At 33.9% G+C, this 26,191-nt stretch overlaps 4 protein-coding genes across 6 annotated transcripts in view; 2 read left to right on the forward strand and 2 right to left on the reverse strand.

Moving 5' to 3' along the window:
* Positions 1 to 3,395, reverse strand: part of LOC149897685 (uncharacterized) — a 51,904-nt gene extending 48,509 nt beyond the window's left edge. For both annotated transcript variants that reach the window (XM_090116065.1, XM_090116064.1), the window contains exon 1: positions 2,922 to 3,395. The gene's annotated coding sequence lies outside the window, so the exon portion shown is untranslated. The remainder of the gene's footprint in view (positions 1 to 2,921) is intronic.
* Positions 3,396 to 4,565: 1,170 nt separating this feature from the next.
* Positions 4,566 to 9,610, forward strand: LOC149897687 (uncharacterized). 2 transcript variants are annotated; one of them, XM_090116391.1, is made up of 7 exons: positions 4,566 to 4,673; positions 5,234 to 5,331; positions 5,883 to 6,020; positions 6,269 to 6,371; positions 7,171 to 7,268; positions 7,621 to 7,870; positions 8,117 to 9,610. In XM_090116391.1, exons 1-7 carry the CDS (start codon positions 4,566 to 4,568, stop codon positions 9,392 to 9,394), a joined length of 2,073 nt encoding a protein of 690 aa, XP_089972517.1. In that variant the 3' UTR covers positions 9,395 to 9,610. The 2 variants fall into 2 exon arrangements, with proteins under 2 accessions (XP_089972517.1, XP_089972518.1); XM_090116392.1 differs by having other exon boundaries at positions 5,234 to 5,324; positions 5,924 to 6,020.
* Positions 9,611 to 9,719: 109 nt separating this feature from the next.
* On the reverse strand, positions 9,720 to 12,391 carry LOC149897688 (dysbindin-like). Its single transcript, XM_090116394.1, has 3 exons — positions 11,813 to 12,391; positions 11,236 to 11,400; positions 9,720 to 9,957 (listed from the first exon to the last, which is right to left on the reverse strand). The coding sequence occupies exons 1-3, from the start codon at positions 12,315 to 12,317 to the stop codon at positions 9,866 to 9,868; spliced, it is 762 nt and encodes a 253-aa protein (XP_089972520.1). The 5' UTR covers positions 12,318 to 12,391; the 3' UTR covers positions 9,720 to 9,865.
* Positions 12,392 to 12,667: 276 nt separating this feature from the next.
* On the forward strand, positions 12,668 to 25,462 carry LOC149897689 (uncharacterized). The gene is made up of 13 exons (XM_090116489.1): positions 12,668 to 12,955; positions 13,058 to 13,196; positions 13,763 to 13,907; positions 14,625 to 14,788; positions 15,103 to 15,199; positions 18,947 to 19,079; positions 19,796 to 19,925; positions 20,497 to 20,694; positions 21,213 to 21,351; positions 22,517 to 22,648; positions 23,072 to 23,156; positions 23,980 to 24,191; positions 25,206 to 25,462. Exons 1-13 carry the CDS (start codon positions 12,846 to 12,848, stop codon positions 25,445 to 25,447), a joined length of 1,926 nt encoding a protein of 641 aa, XP_089972615.1. The 5' UTR covers positions 12,668 to 12,845; the 3' UTR covers positions 25,448 to 25,462.
* The last annotated feature ends 729 nt before the right edge of the window (positions 25,463 to 26,191 follow it).

The raw sequence follows: 26,191 nt of genomic DNA on the forward strand, positions 1-26,191 counted from the left end.
CAACTTGCAATTGCGAGAAACTACTTCGAGTCGAGCACACCAAATACTTAGGTATACAGGTAGACAGTCACTTAAAATGGGATGTTCAGGCCTCTTATTTAGTAACGCGGTTACGAAGGATGATCTATATATTTAAAAATCTAAGAGCAGTAGTAAATAAAAATACCGTTTTACTAACATACAAGGCACTAATAGAAAGCCTCTTAAACTATTGCATATGTGCATGGGGAGGCATGGCTAAGTCCCACCTTATTCATGTCGAACGAGTTCAGAGGGCAATTATTAAAGTAGCGCTAAAATTACCATTCAGATATCCCACTACAAATCTATTTAAGGAATCAAACTTATTAAGCGTACGGAAAATATATTTAAAGGAAATCCTACGACGTTACCATACACAGACAGTACCAGCCTTACAGATTGTTAATAAAAGAAGAGACCGATTCCCTATGCCGCGTACTAATAGTAGGTTTGCTAAAAGATTTTTTCATTTTGCTGCCCCTAAGTTTTACAATATTATAAGTAGGACCCAAAAAGTTAGGACTTTAAATAACAGTTTATTTAAAAAAGCGGTCATTAAATGGCTTGAAAATTATGATTATGATGAAATAGAGCAGCTCATAAATAATAGATAGATGTCAATAATATAACATACACAAACACATAACACTCACATGCACAAGCACACACATTCACAAACACACACACACACACACACACACACATATACACACACTCACTCTAACAAAATCACGCACTATAATTGTAAAAAGCTTGTAAACGCACAACTGTATATTTATGTTTTTTTTTTACTTTCTCTGTTTTTTAAATGTAATCTTTTTGTTGTACTGAACATGTTCTCTGGGAAGGAACTGTCTTCCTTAACACAGGATTTTCCTAGCTAGGAAGACAGAGCCACACTGTAATTGTACTGTATTAATTTTTGTACTCAATAAAGATATTTTTATTTTTTTTTATTTTATTTTATTTTTATGGCAACTCGTGAGGAGCTCTGAGACATAGCCCTTTAGCAAATAGTCTTGGGTTTTGTGTAGCTTTTGAAAAGTACAATATAGTGGAGGACAGATGTTCCACTTTTACATATCAGAACGTTGGAACATGTGTGCTTTTATTGTATTTTATTGTAACGTTTTAGCATATGTTCGTAAAAGGAGCACAATTTACTTCAGGTTTTAATTAAAACTAGCGAGGGCAAGAGAAAAAGGGACAAAAAGAACATAAGATGAATAGCTAATATTTTTTAATAGTCATCATAACACGAAATAGATATTAAATAAATAGATAAAAGATATTAAGAAATAGCATGCAATATTCTTAAAGCTAATTAATAAGCATATATTGCAGTGGTCAGAATACACGAAATATTGTCAATAACATAATAATGTGAATATTCTGAGCACATTAAATATTGATTAATAGCAATAATTGAGAAGCGAAATTTTATTATTTCTTAGGGTATTTTGAAGGAAATCACAGATTGATTTCCTCCTAAATATTTCAAAGCCAAATTATATCTACATTACGAAGTTACTAGGGACTATACATCTACAATCTAGATACAAAGCAAAAATAAAAAATGGAGTAATATTTCTTGCCTTACTATACAATCTTATAGATTTGTATCATTTGATTTAAAACTTATCCATGCGGTTAATAAGCCATGCATATATCGATGTCATTTCCGGTGCCACAAAATAACCTGAAGGAAAAAATATTAGTTAATCTTCTTCTTATATATAAAAATGAATCGCAAAATGTGTTGGTAAGCGCATAACTCGAGAACGGCTGAACTGATTTCGATAATTCTTTTTTTATTATATTCCTTGAAGTACGAGGATGGTTTTTATGTAGAGAAATCGTAAATATGTACCACGGGCGAAGCCGGGGCGGACCGCTAGTAAACAATAGAATTATGGACTAGCAACACGTGCATAAGTATTCATACTTAGGATTAACCCACAGACCTCATTTCGTATCTTATCGAAGATGGTTGATATGTACACAATAACAATATTACATGCAAATTGCAATATTGTTTCGTAAAATATAGGTATTTGTAATAATTTCAATTTCCAAATCGTCGCTACGTTTTAATTATGCGTCGTTAGGTAATGCATCATTAAGATTTTTATTGATTATAAATAACAATGATATTAGGAAGAATAATTTGATGTATGAATTATGAAACTAGGTAAACATTATCAAAAAGTTTACATTTGGTTTGGCGTTGCATTCGTTTATAAAATACCTACTGGTTTGGCTTTACTGTATCTTAATAAGTGTATCGTTAGATTTTAGAAGATATGGTAATTTCCGGGAAAGCTTGATGAGTTTTCTAGTAGCTTTCCAGGTATCATGTTCCCATCGTGGCGTGTGGGAATTAAATATTTCGTATGTAAATACCTACCTAGGTACATGATGTGATTTTTACGCAATAGTTAATTATTAAAAAAAAAAAATTTATAATAGGTAGCCTAGCCATGCAATAGGTACCTATAACAAGGTTGTTCATGATGGTGTTAGTGAAAACCATTGTACTAAAGGTTCTACATTTAAATTTTTAATTTTTGTTATTTTAACGAATATATAAACATTTTATTAAGTATAACCTTTTAAAATTATTTTAGGGACTGAAAGAAAATCAGCATGACTGTTAAAATATTATATCATCACGGTGTCGCGTTTCGTACTTAAGTGGTAAATAATAAAGAAAGTAAGTTACATAAGGTCCAGCAAAGGCACAGGTAAATCTATCAGGTAATAGTAAAAGTCATTCATTTTGATTGAAAATATCATTAAGGTGAGACGGTATGAATGCACCGTTCGACTGGAGACCAGTGGAGACAGTTAGGCATGTACTGCATAACACACACAACCAAATAGCCCCAACTCAAACTCACCATAAAGACGAGATTCACAGCTTCGTAGTTGTGCTTACAGCTATCAGCATTACACACACATCACGAAATAGCGGTAACACGGGGCACTATAGCTCAGTATCTATTCACTAATAAACACAACACAAAAACACAACGGCCCCCCAAAACCAGTTATTTCCACGCCGTCTGTTATGGTAAATGCATTTATTGCAAAAACCAACAATAAATATCAAATCCCACAACCAAAATCACGAATAAAAGTGCGTGATTTGAAATCGATTATTTTATTTACATTGAATTATTGTTCGTTATGAAATTGACACGACATCAATACTATATTCACTTTTATGGTAAAAAGCTCAAGTTTGTTATGCGGTTTGTTTTAATTTTTATTTAAATAAAATAAAACTTGGGATCTGTCAGTGTCCATTACGAAGCTCGTAACGCGACGCATGCGTAGGACGACCGGTAGCGCCACCTGCGCAAATTCAACTGACTGTGACTGACATGACGGTCTTGACGGAGTGCAGGCGGCTCGTTGAACCGGTACGCGGGGATACCATTACACAAAACAAACCATCTTGCAGCAGTGTTGCCATATACAAGTATATATTACGTTATTTATGAATTTACGTTTTTAATTTGAGGCTTTTTACATTTTGTATTTATTGGTTGAATTATACGCTTCCATTTAAAGAAAAATGAAAAAACAAGAATGGTTGTAGAATACCTACATTCTAATACAACTACTAATACAACTTTTCATATTACCAAAGTAACGTCTTCAAAAATTCGATCGTTATTCAAGGTCATCAATATGATGTTTGTACATTGATTGTAATGAAAAAAACATAGACTGAAGCTTTTAGATATTATAAAATGGAAAGATAATTTAAGTTTTGAAAACGAGAGTATGAAAATATTTTATAGGTACTTTGGACAAGAGGTCATATTAACTACTTATTATGCAATATACATACTTGCGACCCTCGACTTACCTGTCGACTACTGCTGGTTTTAAGGGGTTTTATTTTACCATCTTCTTTCATAAAATAAACAAGAAAACACTGAATTAATTTTCCGCCTGGTCAACGTCGATTTTAATTCAACCCAGGCCGCGTTTCCATGCAGCTTGTGAGCTTGCAAGTCTAATTCCGCGTTTCCACCTGCAAGTAGACTTGCAAGCTGCTCTCAGACAGACTGTCGGACATTTCTTGCGGAAGTTTTCTTGCAGATGGAAATGCGGCCTTACACAACAACGCCTGTGATTTGTCTCATCTTGGCGCTTTCAGTAATTGCTTACTTCTTACTTTTTGTCTTGAAATGGGGAAGTATTTATCCAATTCCAAATACATGAAACCTTTTTTTCTTTAACAATATACAGAACTGCGCGCACACCGAGCCATCGAGATGACACCCTCCATCATTTACAACCAAATTCGAACAGAGATTTGAAATAAAAAAGAAAAAAAATGTTTATCATGTATCTATCAAAAAAGTGGAAAATTTTGTTATTGTAGATTTAACTACCAATGTCTTTTAAATTGTTGGCATTTTTATTCACAGTTTTACCGTTAGTTTGTCCGTTGAAAAATTAGTGTTTATTGTATTAGTACGTTTGTTATTCTAAAGATAATTAGTTGTATTAGTGAGATGTCACATTGAATGACCTTCGAAGTGGATCGTTACCCGCCTACGTGGGCACATGTAGCCCTTTGTGCTGATCTTACATGGGCTTCTGAACCTCCTGATGACTTTATAGTTGCAAACCAGGTATTATCAGATAAAAATTGTCAAACAAATGGTCTTTAAGGTATAAAACTTCAAGTTTTACAAAACCTTGATGTCCACGCCCATGATAGTCACAGATTTCCGGAATCAAATAATAGAATATAGAAAGTATCCTTGTATAAAATAATAACACAGATTACTTATTAGTTACGAAGTATTGCACCATCAATACTTACATCTGAAAACTGATCCGACGTGACGATAGACTACATTAGACTCATTCTATAGACAAGGCCTTTAAATATCTTTATGTGCTAACCACAGCATGGAATATTTATGAGTACTTTTCCCGTCGGCGCCGCGTAGACATCAAGACATCAGTAAATAGATGATTGATTATTATATAAATAGTGAAAATACCCCTAAATATGTATACATATAAAAAGATACCTAGATATAAGAAAATCGGTAATGAGGTAGGATTTCGGACTCCGCCGCGTCCGTAGAAGAATAAACCATTGCATATATGATTTATTGCTATACAAATAATAAGATAAATTATTAAGATTCCACATTTTAACATGTAAATTACAATTTTTCAGCGCCTCTTGGCTCAACACTGTCGCGTTTCGCAAATACTTCAAGACACGAGAACCGAGTCGCACTGCCAGACGAATCAATGTGAAATAACGGGTTCGTTATATTTCTTCATATAATTCCAAGCTCAAAATTATCATCAAGTATTCATTTATTATTCTAGAACGTTCTATAGTTTAAAGTCGCGATGCGATAATCAATCTCGTTGTGTTTTTCATATATTTGATGGTAACTATATGACATTGAATTTATATTATTAGCAACTATCAAATCCGGCGAACTCCGTTTCGTCACCAGAGACTGGAGACACCTTTTCTTTGCTATAAACCTCACGCAGCCCGAGACCTTTCCAACGAATGCAAAATCGTGGAAATCGGTTCGTGCGTTCTGGAGTTATAGCGTCAGGAAGGAATACCCGACTTATTTTTATATTAGCAAGAATATTTTTTTTTAGTCCCATGTCCTCTAGTGGGGTAAGGGGGACATGCATTATAAATCTGTTTCACTGATCGTTTTTCTTTAGGAACAAGTAGGTTATCTGCCTTCTGTGTCCTGCCAGACCGAGACATTAGCAATAATATTGGTTGCATGTAATATAATTTAATGCAGTATAATTTTCATCTAATATCTCGAGTTATCCATATTTTATTTAACTTGTTATTTTAATTATATTCATATCGTTATTCTCGTTATAGAAAATGGTACGTCGAGCGGTCGGAGAAGCGTGAAAGAAGTTATTCCTGAATCTAGGCTAGCACAATACTATGGAAACTTTTATTATGACGAGCATAGGTAATGTATTTTATTTATTTTAAGAACATAATAATATTCCCTATATGATAATATTTGTTAAACTAAATTACGTACATATTTCCTTGATTAATATTTACATCTGATAAGACAAAAGGCCACATTTTTTATAACATTGACGGTAGTTCGAGTAACCTTTATTTTTGTGTTTCAATAACAAAAAAAACATTTGCGCTAAATTATCTATTAATTTAATTATAAATGTTATTGAATTAGATAATGTATGTTAGGGAGAGCTGTTACACAAACCCAAATGAAAGCATACGTATCCGTCCATACTGCGCTCAAGGGTGTGAGAACACTGATGTTACTGAATGTTGGATGTTGGCAGAGGTAATATAAACATTAAATTTATAGGTTTGTTTGTACTCATAGTATCGTATCAGATTACAGCCTTTTTCAGACATATTAAAGCCTAAAAATAGCAACATTTGTTGAACAAATTGATGTACAATATTGCTGGTAAATTGAATTTTGACGTTCCTATGGCGAGTATATTTCAACACGCGTTATTAATTCTGCAACATAGTGTTGCTAGCAACTTCTTCATTGTGCATGCAACGAGTTGATTCCACTTAGTTGCTATAAAATATTTACCTAATACGGTGCTATGCTATAAGGACAAAACATTTGTATAACTTATAGGCAAAGCGAATTAGAAAAAAAGGTTTTGTTTGTTATTATTACACCCAAGTTATACGATCCTTCGTATGCCAAGTTAGCTGTGTACATATCGCAACCAAATATGAATTTTAACGTAGGCATTGAACCTAATGCCATAAATATATTAAAACTAGGTTTCCGCCCGCGGCTTCACCCGCGCAGTCAAAGAAAAACCCGCATAGTTCCCGTTCCCGTGGGATTTCCGGGATTGCGTCATTTTCCCGGGATAAAAAGTAGCCTATGTCCTTTCTCGAGTATCAAAATATCTCCATACCAAGTTTCATGAAAATTGGTTCAGTAGTTTAGGCGTGATTGAGTAACAGACAGACAGACAGAGTTACTTTCGCATTTATAATATTATAATTATATAGTATGGTCAATCCATGAAATATTTTAGAAATTTAAATACACGTCAAGATTTGCATATAAATTTACAATAACTTAGTTACCTAAAAATATAATTATTTAGGTTGAATATTGGTTTCGAAAGCTGATAGAGGAACCGTCGGACCGCGGCATGCTCCCGCGGCGTCGCAGACAATACAGAATACCGGCTGATGACGATTTGTGGGTTATTTTTTATTTATTAAATAAATATTTATACAATAGGTACTTGAAATGATTGAACGGAGGTAACATATAGCGATGAGAAATGTTAATTACTCGACAAGAATCAAAAATATTACCATTAAGTAAAATAGATCCTTGATTTATAGCTGAGCAATAGTGTCAATAGAAAATATGAAAAATCCATTTAACTTTATTTTAACACATTAATATTACCAGACCAGTTTAAAGTATCCCTTTCTATTTTGATCGCAATCATTCATTTCATTTTTCACTCATCCACAAAGACTACTCTTCATTTTTGGACATAACTCTTTTATATGACAATTAACGGGCACCGATCGGCAGCTAGCGAGCGCTGTGGCCCGTCTGGGGCACGGACTGTTGAGGAGGCGAACCTAGAAGCAAGAATACGCAGCGTAAGAAAGTTCTGGCAAGATAACGATCCTGAATGTTCGAGACACAGAGCACCCAGTCCCCCGCAAGTGACCAGGAAGATGAGGGCCAGGAGGCGACAGCCGAGGAGACCGTCGGCTCTGGCTCCACCACCGTTGTATTGCTTGGATGCGCCAGCACAACTCGTCTGTGATCCCACTTGCAAGGTTATTTTAATTTCCCAGTTGCAATGTATTTAGAGTTTTCAGTTTAGACACTGCAAAGTTACCTAATTGGATTTCTATTGATAATTCTCATATTAAGGACCTAGAAGGAAAACCTTTCGTTCAGTTTAATTTTAAGATAGGACGAATTAGTATAGATCTTAACAGTTCTACATGTCATATTATTGCCTTATTTTTTTGAAAGTACATATTTCAAAAATACCAATCATTTTTTTTTTAATTTTGCAGTTCCATTTCGAAGCACCCAGACCGCCACAACTGACAGACTGTCAACGCGCAATAAGCCGCTATTCAGCGAGCATGCAGGCACTAATGCGAGCCACAGCGGCTCGGTGCCCCCTCTACCGCGGAACGAATGTAAGCCGATACGCGCCCACAGGACAAAGACCTTTACGCTGCACAGACAGACGATGCAGTATATGGTGGCCGCGTGAACATTTAGCGGCCAGACAGGAACAAAAATGCCCTAAACCTCAACCCCAGAATGCTGTAATACAAAAAACAGAGGAAAATGATGATAATGATTCTAAAATTGAAGAACCAAAAGAGAATAACGATGAACCACCAATAGAACAAAAAGATGAAAAACAGGATAGCCCAAAAAGTACACAGAAAGAAAAAGTTGTTGAAGATGGTCAAATCGCATCGACGAGTTCGGCGCCAACAGAAAACGAAATGAGAACGAAACGGCTATACAGTACTGTCCTCAGCATGAGCGCTCCTCCGCCAATCAATTTAACAGCAGGATGCATTAGACTATCTCAAAAACTCGTCGTGCCCGGTATTTTAAAACTAAATCCTAAAATTGTTTTACAAACCCGTCTCAGAACGTCCAACGTAGACAATAAATTTGAAGAACTTGAAAAAGAAGCCTTGGAACAATACAAAGGTTCCGATGAAAGTATAGATTCGAAATTTCAGGAGTTGGAAAAAGAAGCGGTTGAACAATATAGCACCAGCAATAGTAATACTAGTTGTAGCAGCGGTAATTCAGCAGAGAAAAAGACGTCGTCAATAGCAGATGTTGACGCGAATAATAAAAAGCAATCACCAAAATTTCCTAAAGAAAAGTCCGTTGATAGCGTTGTTATATATTCGCAAAATTTTCCCGATCTCAACGCTAGAGGCCACACCAGTAGCGTAACGAATTTAAAAAACTGCCACGCCCCCCCGAGGGGGGAGAAAAAAGAACAAAGCCACCGGCCTTCTAAAACACCAAGGAATATTAAAAGTGATTCGCAAAGAGCAGCATCTGACACAGATAATGAATACAGAAACAACAAAACGAATCATAAAGGCGCAATGCGATGGACATTACACTTGATGCCTCCGAAAAAGAGGCATCTGTCCTCTTGCGTTTCGGATTTTTCCTCTGATGAAGATTTAGAGGAACCACCAGGTTCTATAAAAGATGCAGGGCCATGTATTAAGAACCATATAACTGGTAAAGTAAAGATGTCCGCCCACGGTGCTGGCGACTTACATCCGATCATGCGAAAAACTTAGAAATATCAACGAATCATGGAAATAGCGTCTTGGGCTACCAAAAGTCGACACCGTTTGAAAATTTCTCGTGACCGTGAACAATGTTAGCGTCCAACGTTGACTTTTAGTAGTCGAGACATTTTTGATACTCACTTTTTACAATGTGTTCATGTGGGTGTAGTGTAACGATTTTGAAGCGAGTGATCTCAAAAAATGTACTTTTACTAGTCATAAATAGTTTGTATATATATTTTTGTATTTATCTTTACTCGATATTAAGAAAACAATTTCAGTTGATGAAAATGTTGACCTAAAAATTGCTTAGATGTTTAGTCATGAAAAAAAATACATTTTTATATGGATTTGTTATATTTGGTGTTTTATTTTGTTCCCGATTGGATTAACATTAGCAACAAGTTGATCAACAATTGATAAAATTTCTTAAAACTATAAAAGCTCTGTCATTAACACTAACATAGTAATTTCTTTACGTCAAGTTTCTTCGAGGAACTTCTCTAAGTCAGTTTGGTCAACATCTAGTTCAATTTGCTCAAGCGTTGTGGATGGAGGTTCTTGGCCAGTACCTGAAAAAATATTTATAAATAGTATAAGTGAAGTCAGGTCTAGTAGGGACAAGCCTTCTGTGTCCTACCAGACCGAGACATTTTTTTTTCTTCGTCTCCACCGGGAATCGAACCCACGACCCCTGGGTGCTACGCTCACGCGTTAACCACTGTACCAAGGGGGCGTCGAACTACTAAATGGTATATCCTATGGTATATAATAATACCATGTAGGTATATGATGATGACGAAAACTTAATGTGTTAGAAAAGGGTACATGTGAACTAATTTACTAGTTTTAGGGCCGATTTTTCAATGCCCAGATAAACAGCTAGATAGACTTTATTCTTCAGTTAACAAAATATTCAATTTTTCAATAGACGAATAGGACTTATCTATCGAATAACTACGTTATTTGAGGAATAAATCTATTTGCCGCTCCAACGGCCAGATAGCGCGCTATTCGACGGTTAGCCGTTTGAGTTGACAACTGACGCGTCAAATTTGGGATATTTTCGTATGTCATAACCAAGTCATAACCACAATAACATAGAGCGTAGAATTATTAACAATTAAACCTCTTTCTATATAATTATTATCAATTAAAATCATATTGAAATTGATGTTTTTGATAGTACTGATGACCATGCCATTGAAAATTTGCCGAACGCTGCCTTTAAGTATGTCATTTCCATCGTAAAATATATAAATTGAAACACAACCAAAACCAAAATTTAACCAAACTGTTTACTCGAATCAAAACAACAATCAACAATCATAGAAGACAAGAGCAATACAAGACAAACTTAAAATGCACTCCTGACGTGAGTCATAAAGACGGTTGTTGACAAATTGCAAGAGTTTACTCTATCCCCCTCTAACCTGACTAATATAATATGTTTGTTTCGCCACTCCGAGAGCAGAGCTGCCAATATGGAAATATTTGGTCAGATAGTCATTCATCAAATAAATCACGATTGAAAAATAGGCGAGCCGTTATGAGTCAGATAAATAATTGAATAAATCTATTTGAGGGGTAGTTATTAGACTGTTTATCTCGGGATTGAAAAATCGGCCCTTACTAGAAATAAGATATATAGGCAGTGCAGTTTGGACAAGGACAAAGAGTTTAGATTTGACTGAAATATGTGTAAATCTACAGGTAATAAATATCACATAATTCTATATTTTTTATTAACTTTAGCAATATAGTATTGCCTAGAATTAACTTAATTTTTACTATTTTGTTTGTGTCTTAAACAGTTTTTTTATAAACATGATAAATAAATAAATTCATACCCGTAGGTAAGCTCCCACTAGTCAAATATCTGGCTACATCACTCTGAAATGCGGCAGCACTGTTCTCTCTCTTAACTTGCAGCTCGGCTAACTGTTGCCGCTCTATCTCATTATTACGTTCTTCATTCTCTTTGGCTAGTCTCGTTCTTGTTTCTTCTAATTGGACTGTAATTATAAAAAAATATCTAGTAGAAAAATTATCCACTTTTGTTTCTTTAAGGTTTCTGACATGTTATTGTAAACTTTTAATGGATTGCACTGAAAGTGAGAGCAAATACTTATGCTCTATGTATTTGAATTTAAAAAAGGTAGAGATAATGTGTTTTGAAAAAACATCACATTTGATTAGGTACTAAAGTATTTTTAAACTAGCTGTGCTCCGCGGTTTTACCCGCAGTACTCCGCTCCTGTTGGTCTTAGCGATATGATATGTAGCCTATAGCCTTCTTCGATATATGGACTATCTAACAATTTTTTCAAATCGAACCAGTAGTTCCCGAGATTAGCGTGTTCAAACCTTTAGCTTTATAATATTAAAAATAAATAAGTAAATATTAGTATAGATGCAGTGAATTACCCATTTTCTTTTTCTTGTAAAGACTTAATTCGTAATGATGATCAAGTTTCCATTTCTCCATATTTGACCTTTCAACAATATCTTCAAACTCTATCAATTGTTCTTCAACATCTTTTAATAAAATTTGTACATTCTTTAAACTGTCCATACATTGAGCTACATTTGCTGTTAAGGTAGGCAAGTGACCCATATTATTAGCCAACTCTGTAGCTGTTTTTAAACGTTTCTTAGAAATTTCATGCAATTGAAGAATTAATTTATCGACCTCTTCGGCTGCTTTTGCGTTGTTATCGGCGTTTTCATGAAGTTCAGCCCATTGTTCTTGGTATTTTTCTAATAAGGCACCCCCTGCTCCAAAGTTAACTCTACTTTCAGTCGATGTTTTTTGCTTATCTTTAAATATATTTGTCACCTTCTGAACCTCTTGTAATGTCTGCCGCAGATTGTTACTCGAACTTAAACCATCTTGCACGACTGAAATGAAATCTTTTAAATTTCCTAACATTCTATATTATTTTTTAAACCCAAAAGAAAAGCAAATAAAAACTTGAAAACAAGGATCATCTGGGAAGTGTCACGTTGACTGACTTTGACTGTTTGACAAGTTCTGGTTTATCAGTTCAACAACTGGAATTTTATTAATTCAATTAAATTCCCTCTATTTTCAAAAATTATGTTATAATAAATAATCAATGTCCTAAACGTAACCTTTAATATTATAATAAATTAAGTAAATAATTATTGAAAATATTTTATATAAAATATGAGTTGTCAATCCTAATTCCGAACGTAAACGGTAGCGGTTAAAATTTTAAAAGTTGAAGCGTTGATTTTGTGTTTGATTTACATACGAACTTCAAAATAAACAATTTCCTTTATTTTGTTGTGATCAGTGATTTTTTAAGAGATACGAGTCAGGCGATTATAAGTAAATGCAAGTGAGGGTATAATACAAAGAATTGTTTAAACATACAAGTAGAATATTATTGCTATAACTAATAGGTAACACAGAGCGAGCACAGTGTTATTCAAAATGAATACAGAAAAGTTAAGTGGCGATGAAGTGCCGTATAAGTTTTCAGAATGGTTGCTGGCAATGGGATGTCCTGCTGAAAAAGTACCATCTGTCGAAAAGATATCTCAGTAAGTACTAGCATTGCCTTTTTCATGTGTTCAGTGTTGTAAATATCATTTAAACTTTTGTGTATCGGTAAAATTTATATCAATAATTTCCCATCATTTTAGGATGTGCCGAGGCCAGTATTACATGGTATGGCGATGTTTAATAGAACATGTGCAATCCAAACAAATAATTCGTCAGAGAAGATTGCAAGTCTTCATGGACGACATTACTAAGTGTAAAAAGCGGAGCCCATTCAATGAGGTATGAAGTTAAAAGCATAATCTTGAGCTGGGTCTAACATATTTGTAGAAATTTAAACACCAATAACATGTTATGTACTTTAGAAACATTCAAATACATACATATTCATAGTTCTAAATGTATGGTTAAATCTCACTTTCTCAGTGTTAGCCGTACATAAAATTTATTTATATTATATACGTACTATTAATTACTATGTATTATTTTAGTATGGTATTTTTCTTCGAATCTCTATTCCCTTTTACGTATTTAGTTTATATCACAATATATATAATATGTATGTGTATCCTTTATCATAGTTATTATTGCACTACCCATTTATGTATTTTGGTATTTATTCCTCTATTGTACCAAAGGTTGTCTGGAAGAAATCGCTCTAAGCGATAAGACCGCCAATTGTACTTAGTGTAAGTTATATTTAAGTGTTTGTATTTCTTGTTTTGTTATCTTTAAGTGCAATAAAGTATTTATAAATAAATAAATAAATAAATACCTATAGTTATTGTTATGTAAAATCTATTATACCACTGTAAACATTAAACCATAATCAATAATTGTTTTTACAGAGGAATCAAAGTGTGATAGAACCTCTTGAGCTGACTGTATGGAACCAACAAGTGGAAGTCAGGAAGAAGGCAAATGAGGCGGAGGCAAGAGTGAAACAAGCACATAATGATTTGAACTATCTGATGGATAGGATATCTAGTGAATGTGAGTTTTTCTAAATAGTTGTATGTCTTTAATCTTTAAGTATTTATAAAATTGAAAAAGAAATAACTTAATATTCAGTAATGGCAATCAACTTTCTTTAGATTAATTGCGGTGAAGCTACTGATAATTATTTTGATGTTTCTCAAACAAATGAAATTATTTTATAAGAAAAATTATCATTCCTACAAAAAAAAGGTTTCTAATGTAATTTTTTTTTAGTTTGCTGCTTCGCCTGGTTTGTAAAAAACTTAACAAATTATTTGCATTAACTTTCTCCATCACTCATCTCTTTAAAAAATACTGCAAAACGTCTGCTCTAGCTTACTGACATGGAAGCAAATTACATATTCTAATCTATTCTGATAGACCCATGAGCTTTTCTGAATTTAGAGACATAATACTAGAATGATATGAGTGAATAATCACTACATAGTATAAAACAAAGTCACTTTCTCTGTCCCTATGTCCCTTTGTATGCTTAAATCTTTCAAACTACGGAACGGATTTCGATGCGGTTTTTTTAAATAAATAGAGTGAATATAAATTTATAAATTCGAAAAAAAATTTAATAGAGTGTTTTTAGTAAAGTCATAAAAATTTAGATAGAGTGATTCAAGAGGAAGGTTTTAGTATATAATTTATTAGGTTTAATTCAAAGCAGGCGAAGCCGCGGGCGGTAAGCTAGTTGTTAAATATTTGAGTTATTGTATATTACAGTGGCCAAAAGGAATCTATCACAGCAAAAAGTGAAGGACTTGCAGAGACGGGCTTGGCTGTTACAGCAGATATATGAAGATTTGGAATGTAAAATGAAAAACTTGAATGAAACAAAACATATTTCTGATTCTATTTGTTTTATTGGCATTGAAGATGAGGTTCAGGTAAGAAATAATTTTTTTATTAATAAATATGTGTGTGTGTGTAATAAATGTGATTAAAAGTTTTTAAGTGTATAAGTAAATCACTAAGAATATATTTTCTGTGCTAACCATATTGTTTTAAATTTAAATAACACTTGAAAGTGTCTGTAAGCTATTTGTTATTTTGTCATAGTATAAATAATATTGTTTAATGTATTTGTTGTTCATTTTTTTTATTAGATTTAGTTAGTGTAGAAACAAGACATTTGAATTTATAGGTAGAAATAGCACAAATAATAAAAATATTGTAAAGTTGGTGAATACTCTGTTTTCAGAATAAATTGGAAAAATGCATGTCCTTATTGAAAAGGAACAGTCCAACGAAAGGAAACTCCAATACATCTGTGATGTCAACCAATGAATCGGAATCAGGTAGGCCATTAATAATTTTTAAATAATGTCTCACTTTTGTAACAAGGAGACAATAGTATAGAAAATCATTTGAAAATATACAAACAATGCGAATGAATATCCAACATATTTTTAGTTTACAATAAGACATCTGCCTAATATTACATATAAATCATCTTATATATAAAAATGAATCGCAAAATGTGTTAGTAAGCGCATAACTCGAGAACGGCTGAACCGATTTCGATAATTCTTTTTTTATTATATTGCTTGAAGTACGAGGATGGTTCTTATGTAGAGAAAACGTAAATATTATGTACCACGGGCTAAGCCGGGGCGGACTGCTAGTATGATATAAAAATGAATCACAAAATGTGTTGGTAAGCACAAAACTCGAGGACAGCTGAACCGATTTCGTTAATTCTTTTTTGTAATATTCCTTGAAGTATGAGGATTGTTCTTATAGAGAGAAAACGTAAACACGGGCGAAGCCGGGGAGGACCGCTAGTATACAAATAAAACAAATCTATACTAATATTATAAAGCTAAAGAGTTTGTTTGTTAGAACGCGCAAATGTCACGAACGGTCGGATTTGAAAAATTCTTTCGGTGTTAGATAGCCCATTCATCGAGGAAGGCTATAGGCACACCCCGGACACTCCATACAAAATTATCGTTTTGACAGTCACACTGTAGAGACTGCAAATGTGTGTGTTAACGCTTTATGGTTGGCACATTTTTGACTAGCGTAAAAAAAAAATTCGCGTTTTTCTGATGAAATACATCCGTAAACAGCACAATATCTAACCATTTTCTACGAAAAACGATAATCACAAATCCAAAATAATAAAATTACTTTAAGTCAATTTGATTAATGTTGTCAATCTTCGTTGCGTATCGTCCTTACGGAAAAATGCGGGCCATCTATAGCGTGATCGCGCGGGGGTGAGGTAAGTGTTTAATTTTGGCGGGAGGCGGAGAGTGTCCGTTCTGTAGCGTTTAGCTACTATTATGTATTCTGTGCTATAAGTATTAGGGTCAACCGGGGCAAATGCAACTAAAAAATAACAAGTTTCAAGTTTGATCGGTTGCAGTTATCTCCTTTTACATTTGGTCATTTATTTGACCCATTTAGTGATTTTTGTATTTATTCAAGATTATTTTCAACCAATCAAGCAATACAGTAGTCTTATAAATAACTGGTAGTGAGAATATTTCCTAAAATTGGTAGAAAAAGTTACATTAACCCCTAGTCGGGGGTAAATGCAACTAACTGCCATAGCTCTTCTTCTATTTCATATAAAACAACGAATATAGAATATATTTATGAGATTTCATGTTATTCATAGGATTTTGAACTGGATTACCGTGTAGCAAGGACAAGTTTTCAGGAAAAATCTTATTTTTCTGATTGTGGGGCAAATGCAACTATTTGTTAGAGAATTAGTGTGGGGAATGCAAAAAACTTATTCATCGATATATTTTTATTATTCTATATATATATATATACGATAACGTTGCGATCGTAGATGGCGCCGCATTATTTAGAGGAAAAACTCATGTACCTACTTTGATTTACCACTTTAAATCGCAACAAAAAAAAATAACAGTGTACTACCTACTAAGTCAATTTTAGTTTTTGGTCAGAACAAATAATATTCTTTGTGTTAAATATTGTTTAAAACGTAAACCAAACAAAATACGTTTATTAGTTAATCAACCGTTTACTAAAAATTACTTGAACAATCACAGAACTATCCTACCTATCGTTTTTAGTTACTTATATTCTTTAACCACGCTTTATCTAATTTGAATTTTACTTATAAACCCGTCTCTGGGTATAATATCGAAGAAATAATCGATGGTTCTTCTTTAATTAATCATAAAGAAAGTATATTTTGACTACCAAGAAGGATACATAATCAAAATATCGACACTGTCACATCACTAGTGTTTTTAGTTTCATACAAAAATATAAGGGGCTATTGTAACTAACCTCACAGTTGCAATAACCCCACAGTGAAATTTTCATGAGGCAATTGTAACTGCATCAATAACACAAAATAGAGTCAACTAACGCACTAAAAATATAAATGAAATATGCTTAACGGCTTGTGATAATCGTGTCCAATCAAAAACACCTGCAAAAACTCACTCCTAAACAATTTTTTTGTCTGCAAAACTCGACACCTGTTTTTACGCACACCAACTTCAAAATAGCGGTTTGACACAATGGCCTATCAATCAAATAGTTTTCATCGTAGGGGCAGTGGCGCGGCGGTACGTTCATACAAGCCGAAAAGCCCGGCTTGCCTTAGAAATTCGCTACGAGATAGGAAAATAACCAAATTCACGTTTGAATATTCGCGCGCAATGAGCAGTTCATAATTTGCTCCGAAATTCAATGAAAACTCACCTACAATATAATATATAATACGCCTAGCATAAAACAATGACGAATTCGAGTAAACTTTTAATTTCATCCTTCTTCCTATCAGAATAAGGTCGTACCTTTTATTTTGACGTTACAATCTAAATTGGATGGATTATAACATGTAGTTGTCTCGCTTGCACGCGTGGGCTTTTACCGGGCTTTGCGCTCATCTCTTCTAACGTATGAAATTTCGTCTAAGTAGCTACATACCTAGCCATAGAATTCTATAGCAATCTGTATGGAAAATAAAGCCACGATAAAGCCCGGCTTTAACAGTGTGAAGATAGTTACGATTGCGCGAACGAACGTCGTGAATATTATTGTTATTAGGTATAGTTTGTTTGAGCGGGTGTAATTTAGGTTATGTTTTTTCGAATTTTGTGATAAAATGAGTGTCGCGACAGCAGATTGTGTTGTAAATTGTGATGGTTTGCTTTGTGCTCAGCGGGGGAAAGGTAAAAACTAAAATCATTAAACTTTACTGAAAAACATCAATTAATTTCTTCATAAAAACCAACTCCCGATTTGTGCATTACCCAAACAGCTAGTAAGTCACATAAACGAAATTTTAATTAAAATATGTTTACGAATTAATCGATTTCATGAATAAGAATTGCTTAGAAGTTAGAAGCCCCAGCTGTTGAAACTTGCATATTTGGTACTTGGTAGTTATGATTTCTGCTAGTAGGTATAAGGTAGTTCTTCCACGGAGCGTGCTTTCTCATCGTTAAATCGAATTCATAGGTACGTATTTAAGAAATACACAAGGCCAAGAACGCCTTATTGAATTATCAATAATTGAAAGTTGTTAGGTAGGTAATTGAATTCTAAAACAATCACCTACTTTCTTCCGATTCCGATTCCGATTCCGATGTTATAAAATCTTTCCTTCAGAAGATCGCTGTTTTGAATTATTAGAATATAAATGATCTGTTCAATTTTATTAATAATATAATGTCATACAGTTTAATAATTATAATTTATCGATTTTAATGATAAACGTTTGACTCAACTGTTAGCGGGCGCGCGTGAAAATTTAGAAGATTTGATTCGGTAATTACACAGTATATACCTTAGGAAGGTTTCTAATTCAAGAAAAGGGTACCCAGCAAAAACTTTGAAAACTTTGGGCTTGCCCAGTCCTTACACCCTAGGCACGCCACTGCGTAGGGGCACCATCTATTACTTGTAAGATTTATTAGTCGTTGAGCTATTGAATCATAGGTGGCGATTTATTACAACAACTCTAATAAATTAGTTATGATAACTAGTTGCCATAGCCCCATAGTTGCATTTGCCCCGGTTGACCCTATATGATATTTCTATAATTTCAGAGGAAACAATAGCGTCGCTAGTGAAATGCCGCGGCGATGCTCTCTGGACGCAACTGTACGAAAAGCGGGTGGCGCTTGATTCACAGTTGACGAGCGTTAACACTAAACATGAGGGGAATTCGGTTAAACATAAGTAAGTTAACTATTTTTATAAATAAATAAATAACAAAAAAATATTTGCAATTTTTGAAGTGATTTTTCATTGGGCGCATTGAGGGTAAAATTTCAAGGTCGCTTCATGGCAATGCCGTCATGTCATGGAGTAAAGCGATGATTTATCTTTGAATGTTGCCAAAGAAGTTTCACTTCTGACACATGTGCTCTTTTTTAAATGTTTGATCACATCAAAAGTAAATATACATATATCCTACTAGCTGTGCTCCGCGGTTTTACCCGCAGTGCTCCGCTCCTGTTGGCCTTAGCGTGATGATAATATATAGCCTTATAGTTTTCCTGGATAAATGGGCTATCTAACAACGAAAGAATTTTTAAATTCAGACCTACTACCACCATCTACTGGACCATCACAGTGGACCAGCAGTTCCTGAGATAAGCGCATTCAAACAAACTCTTCAGCTTTATAATATTAGTATAGATTTAAAGGAAAATAAAGATAATTATAATTTATAAAAAAATTGGTTGTTTGTAAAGTAGGTTTACGATCGAGATGTTTACGTGATAACGTCTTATTGGTGGCAGCGCTCGAGATGAGACGGGAGATCGGTCCGTCTCTTTCTCGTTAGACCTGCGATCGCGCTCGTTAGGTTTTGGTGTGACACAAGTTTCTGAACATGTCACCAGACTAAAACGATTTTAAAAACATTATCACGTTAATATAAAATTTTTCAGAAACACACCGCAATCAGTACTAACTCACACTGCAGCGCTACACAGCAGCTTAGCGCTTGAGAGTGTGAAGAACCAACTGCTTATTAAACAGGCGAGGTCCAAGCTAACAGCGAGTATTGAAATGCTTGATGTGAGTGCAGCTATTTACTTATTTAAAAAAAAAAAAATTTGAATAAAAATATGTACATTTTTTAACATATTCGTGAGGAAAGCCGATTACCGACTTCAAATGGGTTGAGCCAGAACGAAAAAAAATTAGCTATATCATGTAGATTAAAAAAAAACAAAATACGTGTGGCACTCGATTACTGCCGCGGTAAAGCTATTGCATAGGTACCATCGCATCGCTGTACCGGTTGGAGTGGGGGGTGTTAGGTATTTTCGTTACGGAATTTTACATTCGGTCGCCGCGCTCAAAGTCTCAGATAAAAGCTATGCAATAGCTTAATAGATGAGTATTTTTTGAGTCAAATCATACCATTTAAACAATTTAATCTCTCAGTTATGATATTATTCAGTATGAATTTACCAGTATCTGTAAAACATAATATTCTGTATTTAAATCTGAAAGTAATTACCTCATTTCATATGTTTATTCGTATATTTGCACTTTTTACATGTATATTATTTATTAAATATGCATATGTACTTATAATTTACAACACTACATAATATTAATTTACACAATTTTTTTTTTACAGAATTGCCTAGCAGGCGAGGCATGTGAACTATTAGTACTGCGTTGTGAAAGAGCTCGTTCAGAAGCAAGAGTTAATACACTTAGACTACTCCGAGACGATCTAATATCTAGATCGGGCGTGTTTAGAGCACACGGCGACGACACGACAGACGACAGTCGTACGACTATCCGACGTATCGTCAGTATTGATAAGGATATCGTGAGTCTATTAATTATTATATTTTGTTTATTTGAACGTATTTTTAGTAATAATAAACTAGCATTCTGCCTGTGGCTTCGTCTGCGTCATCTAGTACTTAACGAATTATGTATATTGCAGAAAAACGTACCTACTAACTTAAAACAGAATGAAAATCTGTTCAGCAGCTTTGAGTTTATCGCAAACAGACAGCAGATGAATATATTTTATATGTAGTGATGTAGTGATATAGTTTATACATGAAATAAAAACAATAATTCACTATGCCTACATTGTATCCTATATTATATTATTGCCTATTATATACTATATAATATATTTTTTGTGTATGTGTCCATAATAAAATATTATGGTGCCTTTCTTACGTGTGAATAAGAATTTAAATTATCTACGTAATAACAAGTACAACACAATATATCGTCGCCTTACACTATGACGTGACGGTAATGCCATGACGCGACCTTGAAATTTTACTCAACGCGCCTAAAAAAAGTTTCATTTCATATTATATTTTACAGGAAAACACGAGAGACGAAATAATGAGGATGAAAGAATCTCTATCTATGACTGAGCGGAAAATAATTAACATTAAGGAATGTTTGCTCGCTGTGTTCAACGGGTTTCATAGTGATGGCGCTATGGAGGATCGGTTTAAAGGTATTTATTTGGTTTTTAAATGTAATTATTGAATGTGTTATTTAGATTTTATGGCATTCAAATGCTTTATAAATATATTTTTTAAGGATAGAAAAAATTCTAACACGAGGCGGGATTTGAACCCGCGTCTTATGCCAGTCCAGGACAATGCCTGACGTCTGATCTAATTTTTTCTATTCTTTTTGAAGTGAAAACTTCTTTAGCGGCGTTGAGCACTTTTTCTGTAATGGGTATAAAATCTTAAACTCGCGTCAGGACACGTGACCTGATCGAATAAGCGTAAGACGGATACCATTCCAAAATATCAAACATGCTCAACGTTAATAATCAAGTTTTCACTTCTGCCGGCACTCCCGGAGTGCAACCCGTCTTTTTTTTTTAAATTATAATGTATTTATTGATAAGTTTAATAAAGAACATTTATTAATTATTTAATTGGACTACTACTAGAAGCACTTTGAATCGTCATGACAAAGTTTTGCCATTTAGGATACAAAACAGTTTCTACGGAAAAGAAACGGCAAGAAAAGACATTACAAGATAGATTTCTAAATATCTTCAGACGCAAAAAATATAAAATTTCTCCGTTGCGATGTGTAAGGGCCGTACACGGACCGCTTCAAGCAATTGAGACAGACGGCTTAAAAAAAATAAATAAAATAAAATTACATTTATTTCCCAAAGCTTGAAGCGATCGCGCGGTGAACTATACACATTGATTCACTGCCGTACACGGACTGCTCGAGCCAAGAAGCTTATATCTAATACACTGGAGCTTTCAGTATGAACATTAACTTGTAACAAGAAAATATGACCATGAATGACGCCTGTATGTTTTTTTATCCCTTTCACACCTAACTTGCCTAAAACTACACCTAACTTGACGTTGAATGACGCCTGTATGTTTTTTTATCCCTTTCACACCTAGGTAGTTAGTTAGGTGTGAAAGGAATAAAAAAACCTATAGACGTCATTCAAGGTCATATTTTCTTGTTACAAGTTAATGTTCATACTGAAATCTCCAGTGTATTAAATATAAGCTTCTTGGCTTGAGCAGTCCGTGCACGTCGCTCAGCCGTTAACTGCTCGAGCTGCCCGTGTACAGCCGCTCTAAGAGAGACAAACGAACAAACACAGTAAAAATAAATTATAATAATATTTGCAGGTGTACAATTAGATTTCCCACAAGAGTCGATATCGACATTACGCAAATTCTTCACGGAGAGATGTGATAAAGCAAGAAACAAAAACAACTTGAGCATGATTCTTGATGTCTCTGAGACATCTTTCGTACATGGTATTTAATTAATATATTTCTTATCTACTACATATATAAAAATAAGTCGGGTTTTCCTTCCTGACGCTATAACTCCAGAACGCACGAACCGAGTTCCAACTTCCACGGTTTTGCATTCGTTGGAAAGGTCTCGGGCTGCGTGAGGTTTATAGCAAAGAAAAGGTGTCTCTGGTGGCGAAACGGAGTTCGCCAGATTTGCTAGTTATTTATAGCTAGCTTTAAGCCCGCGGCTTCGCCCGCTTTGTCTAAAACATAATAAATTATATACTAAAACCTTCCTCTTGAATCACTCTATCTATTAAAAACCGCATCAAAATCCGTTGCGTAGTTTTAAAGATTTAAGCATACAAAGGGACATAGGGACAGAGAAAGCGACTTTGTTTTATACTAGTGATAGTGAAGGACACTTTTTTATAATTTCAGAAAATAATCCAAAATTCACGGACGAGTTGAGAGTATACTTGAAGAAGTTTAACCTTGAGAAAAACAGGAAAATCGTTTTGGAAAGGTATGTACTTACTATACATAAATGCCCAGTTATAAAAAACCAAAAATCAGTGGTTTCTCACAAATCTAATGAAACTGTAGTTTTTTTTATAAATCTTCATTATGGTACTTTAAATATTGCATGAGATTGGAATCAATTTAAATAATCCATACTAATATTATAAATGCGAAAGTAACTCTATCTGTCTGTTACTCAATCACGCCTAAACTACTGAACCAATTTTCATGAAATTTGGTATGGAGATATTTTTATACCCGAGAAAGGACATAGGCTACTTTTTATCCCGGAAAAATGACGCAATCCCGGAAACCCACGGGAACGGGAACTATGCGGGTTTTTCTTTGACTGCGCGGGCGAAGCCGCGGGCGGAAACCTAGTATTAAATAAGCCTCCTTTGTTGTATAATAATAAGTAATTAATCTATAACATAATGGGGTTATTGTCAAAAGATCTCCCAAAACTTCATTCGAATTATTAATTTGACACACATCACTAAAAATAGATATATATATCTACTAAGCTAGAATTTGATATTTAGTTTCATAGCATTCAAATCCATACTAATATTATAAATGCGAAAGTAACCCTGTCTGTCTGTCTGTTACGCCTAAACTACTGAACCAATTTGCATGAAATTTGGTACGGAGATATTTTGATACCCGAGAAAGGACATAGGCTACCTTTTATTGCGAAATATGTATCACGGGTGAAGCCGGGGCGGACCTATAGTTAATTATAAATGAATAAAATTTATAAATCCCGCTTCGTGATCGAAGTTTTTTCTATTCTTTGAAAATTTCTAATCTATTTTTTTTTATTACAGCGGTGATAAAATATGGATTTTCGAATCACTACAATCGTGTTTATCGCGTTTACAAGAAACGTGGTTGGAGAGAGATCTCACGCCCGCAATTTGTCCGTCTTCTAACTTGAAACATAATGTACTTATGATGATTTCATATGCACAACAAAAAGAGCAATTGAATGGAGTTCTAAAATCGTTGAGCAGCGGAGAAATGCGGAATATAGACATAGGTATGTTATTATTTACTAGGTGCGCTCCGCGGTTTCACCCGCGTGGCTCCGCTTCTTCCTCGAAGAATGGGCTATCTAACACCGAAATAATTTTTCAAATCGGATTAGTTCTAGAGATTAGCGCGTTCAAACAAAAAAACAAACTCCTCAGCTTTATAATATTAGTTTAGATTTAGACCGTACTTTAATATGATAAAAAAGAGCGTGTGTGCCGAGCACAGGTGATAGAAGTGAAACTTCTTTGGCAAGATTCAAATATGCCAAAATCGTCGCCTTACTCCATAACGTGACGGTATTGCTATGAACAACCTTGAAATTTTACTCTCAACGCGTCTAAAGAAGTTTCACTTCAAAAAACTCATCTAATACTTTCAGTTGCTTGACAAATTTTATATCAGTTAAATACATTGATGTACAATAAACAATTAGTCTCACAATCAACCTTAAAAATTGTCAGATGCCAAACTCTGCTTCCTCGTCGATAAGGCAGAGTTTACAATGAGCGTATATGATAATTTGAACATTATTACAATGAAATAAGGTGTTAATTTGAACGATTTTTTGCTACCTTTTAAAAGGACATTATGAGGTCAGTTGTTTATAGTATGTCAATGGTTATAAATAAATGCGAAAGTAACTCTGTGTCTCTGTCTGTCTTTCCCTCTCGACCAATTTTGATGAAATTTGGCACAGACAATTTACAATTAGACACTGAGAAAGAACATAGGCTACCTTTTATCAAAACACCACGCGGGCAATGCCGCGGGCGGAAGCTAGTTGTTATCTAAATTTTAACAAGCGGCTAAACTAATTCTTCGTTATTCTCTATTTTTTGGATTTTAAATACGCTATATTTCTCTATCTATTTTAAATAGGTTTTTAAAAAGGTATATTTATCATATTATTATGTCAACACAAGTTACTTTATCTGCGCATTGTCTTTATAATTTAATTATTGCGAACTAATATTATAATATTTAATAATTTCATTTATAAAATAAAAATAATTTTCAGATATCACAGACAAGACAGAGGCTGAAGAGAAAAACATAGACAACATAAAGAAACAAATAGCAGAAAACATGGCGGTCTTGCAAAGGACGAAAAAGAACTTAGAAATAGGACAAGGGAATCTTCAATTTTGGTCTGATAATGAAATGAAGAAATTTGTTTCTACAAATCGAACGATAGATGGAAAATCGTTTAGAGATTATGAGACATTTTATATAGAAGCTGTTAGTTTACATGCTTATTAAATGATAGTAATTATATTATGGTTGTTTTTATTTATAACTTTAAGAATACCTACTAACTCTGCCCTTGAGAGAAAAAAGGCGTATCTTTTTTTTTTTTACATTATTCAAAAAAAAAATCTTTATTGAAAAAGTTTAAAAATAATACAGTTAAAAAAATAATTTGGGGAAATTAAATCTAACTTACACTTTTTCCAAATTTGATTTATACAGGGTGTAATCGTTAAGTATGCGCGGCGATTATTCCGTAACTATTGCAGGTATTAAAAAACTTTTTATTTATATCGAAAGTATTTTATATAATGAGTAAAATGACAATAACTTTTAAAAATTTAACGAGAAATATCTTAAAATTGTAACTTTAAACACTTCCTAAAAAAAATAACAAATACATTTTAATCATTGAGATATATATATGGAGACGACACCGCCTACATCACTTATGTTCCGCTCAACATAAGCCATATGGCTTAACTGCACGCTCATTTTTTGTTTTAAAGTGAAACGCATCAAATATGCCTTCGTGTGTGTTACGATATTGCACAAATCATACAAATAATACGGAAAAGTGACTAACATAACTTTTCATCGGTAAGTACCTAACTAGATAATAATTTTTAAAACTTAGTTAGAGCTTAAAAATGGCGCACGGATTTTGTTCGTGGTGTCTCCTCCATACACGGTAGTAATATTATCTCAATGATTTTAATATGAAAGATTTATTATTTTGCTGTTTTGCTTACGTTA

The sequence above is a fragment of the Colias eurytheme genome, chromosome 25, assembly GCF_061535395.1.
Source record: "Colias eurytheme isolate Ceu_HAF_F1 chromosome 25, ilColEury1 Martin Lab GWU primary, whole genome shotgun sequence".
Classification (NCBI taxonomy): Eukaryota; Metazoa; Arthropoda; class Insecta; order Lepidoptera; family Pieridae; genus Colias; species Colias eurytheme.

Excerpts from the sequence above, each read along its gene's own strand:
- LOC149897687 (XM_090116391.1), top strand. The coding sequence starts at position 4,566 with ATGACCTTCGAAGTGGATCGTTACCCGCCTACGTGGGCACATGTAGCC. Across the intron at positions 5,332-5,882 it reads TGTGAAATAACGGGTTCGTT|TTGTTATTTTAATTATATTC; the intron begins ATATTTCTTCAT and ends ATTTTATTTAAC. Across the intron at positions 6,372-7,170 it reads AATGTTGGATGTTGGCAGAG|GTTGAATATTGGTTTCGAAA; the intron begins GTAATATAAACA and ends ATAATTATTTAG.
- LOC149897688 (XM_090116394.1), bottom strand. The coding sequence starts at position 12,317 with ATGTTAGGAAATTTAAAAGATTTCATTTCAGTCGTGCAAGATGGTTTA. Across the intron at positions 11,401-11,812 it reads TTACAAGAAAAAGAAAATGG|TCCAATTAGAAGAAACAAGA; the intron begins GTAATTCACTGC and ends TTATAATTACAG. Across the intron at positions 9,958-11,235 it reads TAGTGGGAGCTTACCTACGG|GTACTGGCCAAGAACCTCCA; the intron begins GTATGAATTTAT and ends ATATTTTTTCAG.
- LOC149897689 (XM_090116489.1), top strand. The coding sequence starts at position 12,846 with ATGAATACAGAAAAGTTAAGTGGCGATGAAGTGCCGTATAAGTTTTCA. Across the intron at positions 19,926-20,496 it reads CGAGTATTGAAATGCTTGAT|AATTGCCTAGCAGGCGAGGC; the intron begins GTGAGTGCAGCT and ends TTTTTTTTACAG. Across the intron at positions 23,157-23,979 it reads AGGAAAATCGTTTTGGAAAG|CGGTGATAAAATATGGATTT; the intron begins GTATGTACTTAC and ends TTTTTATTACAG.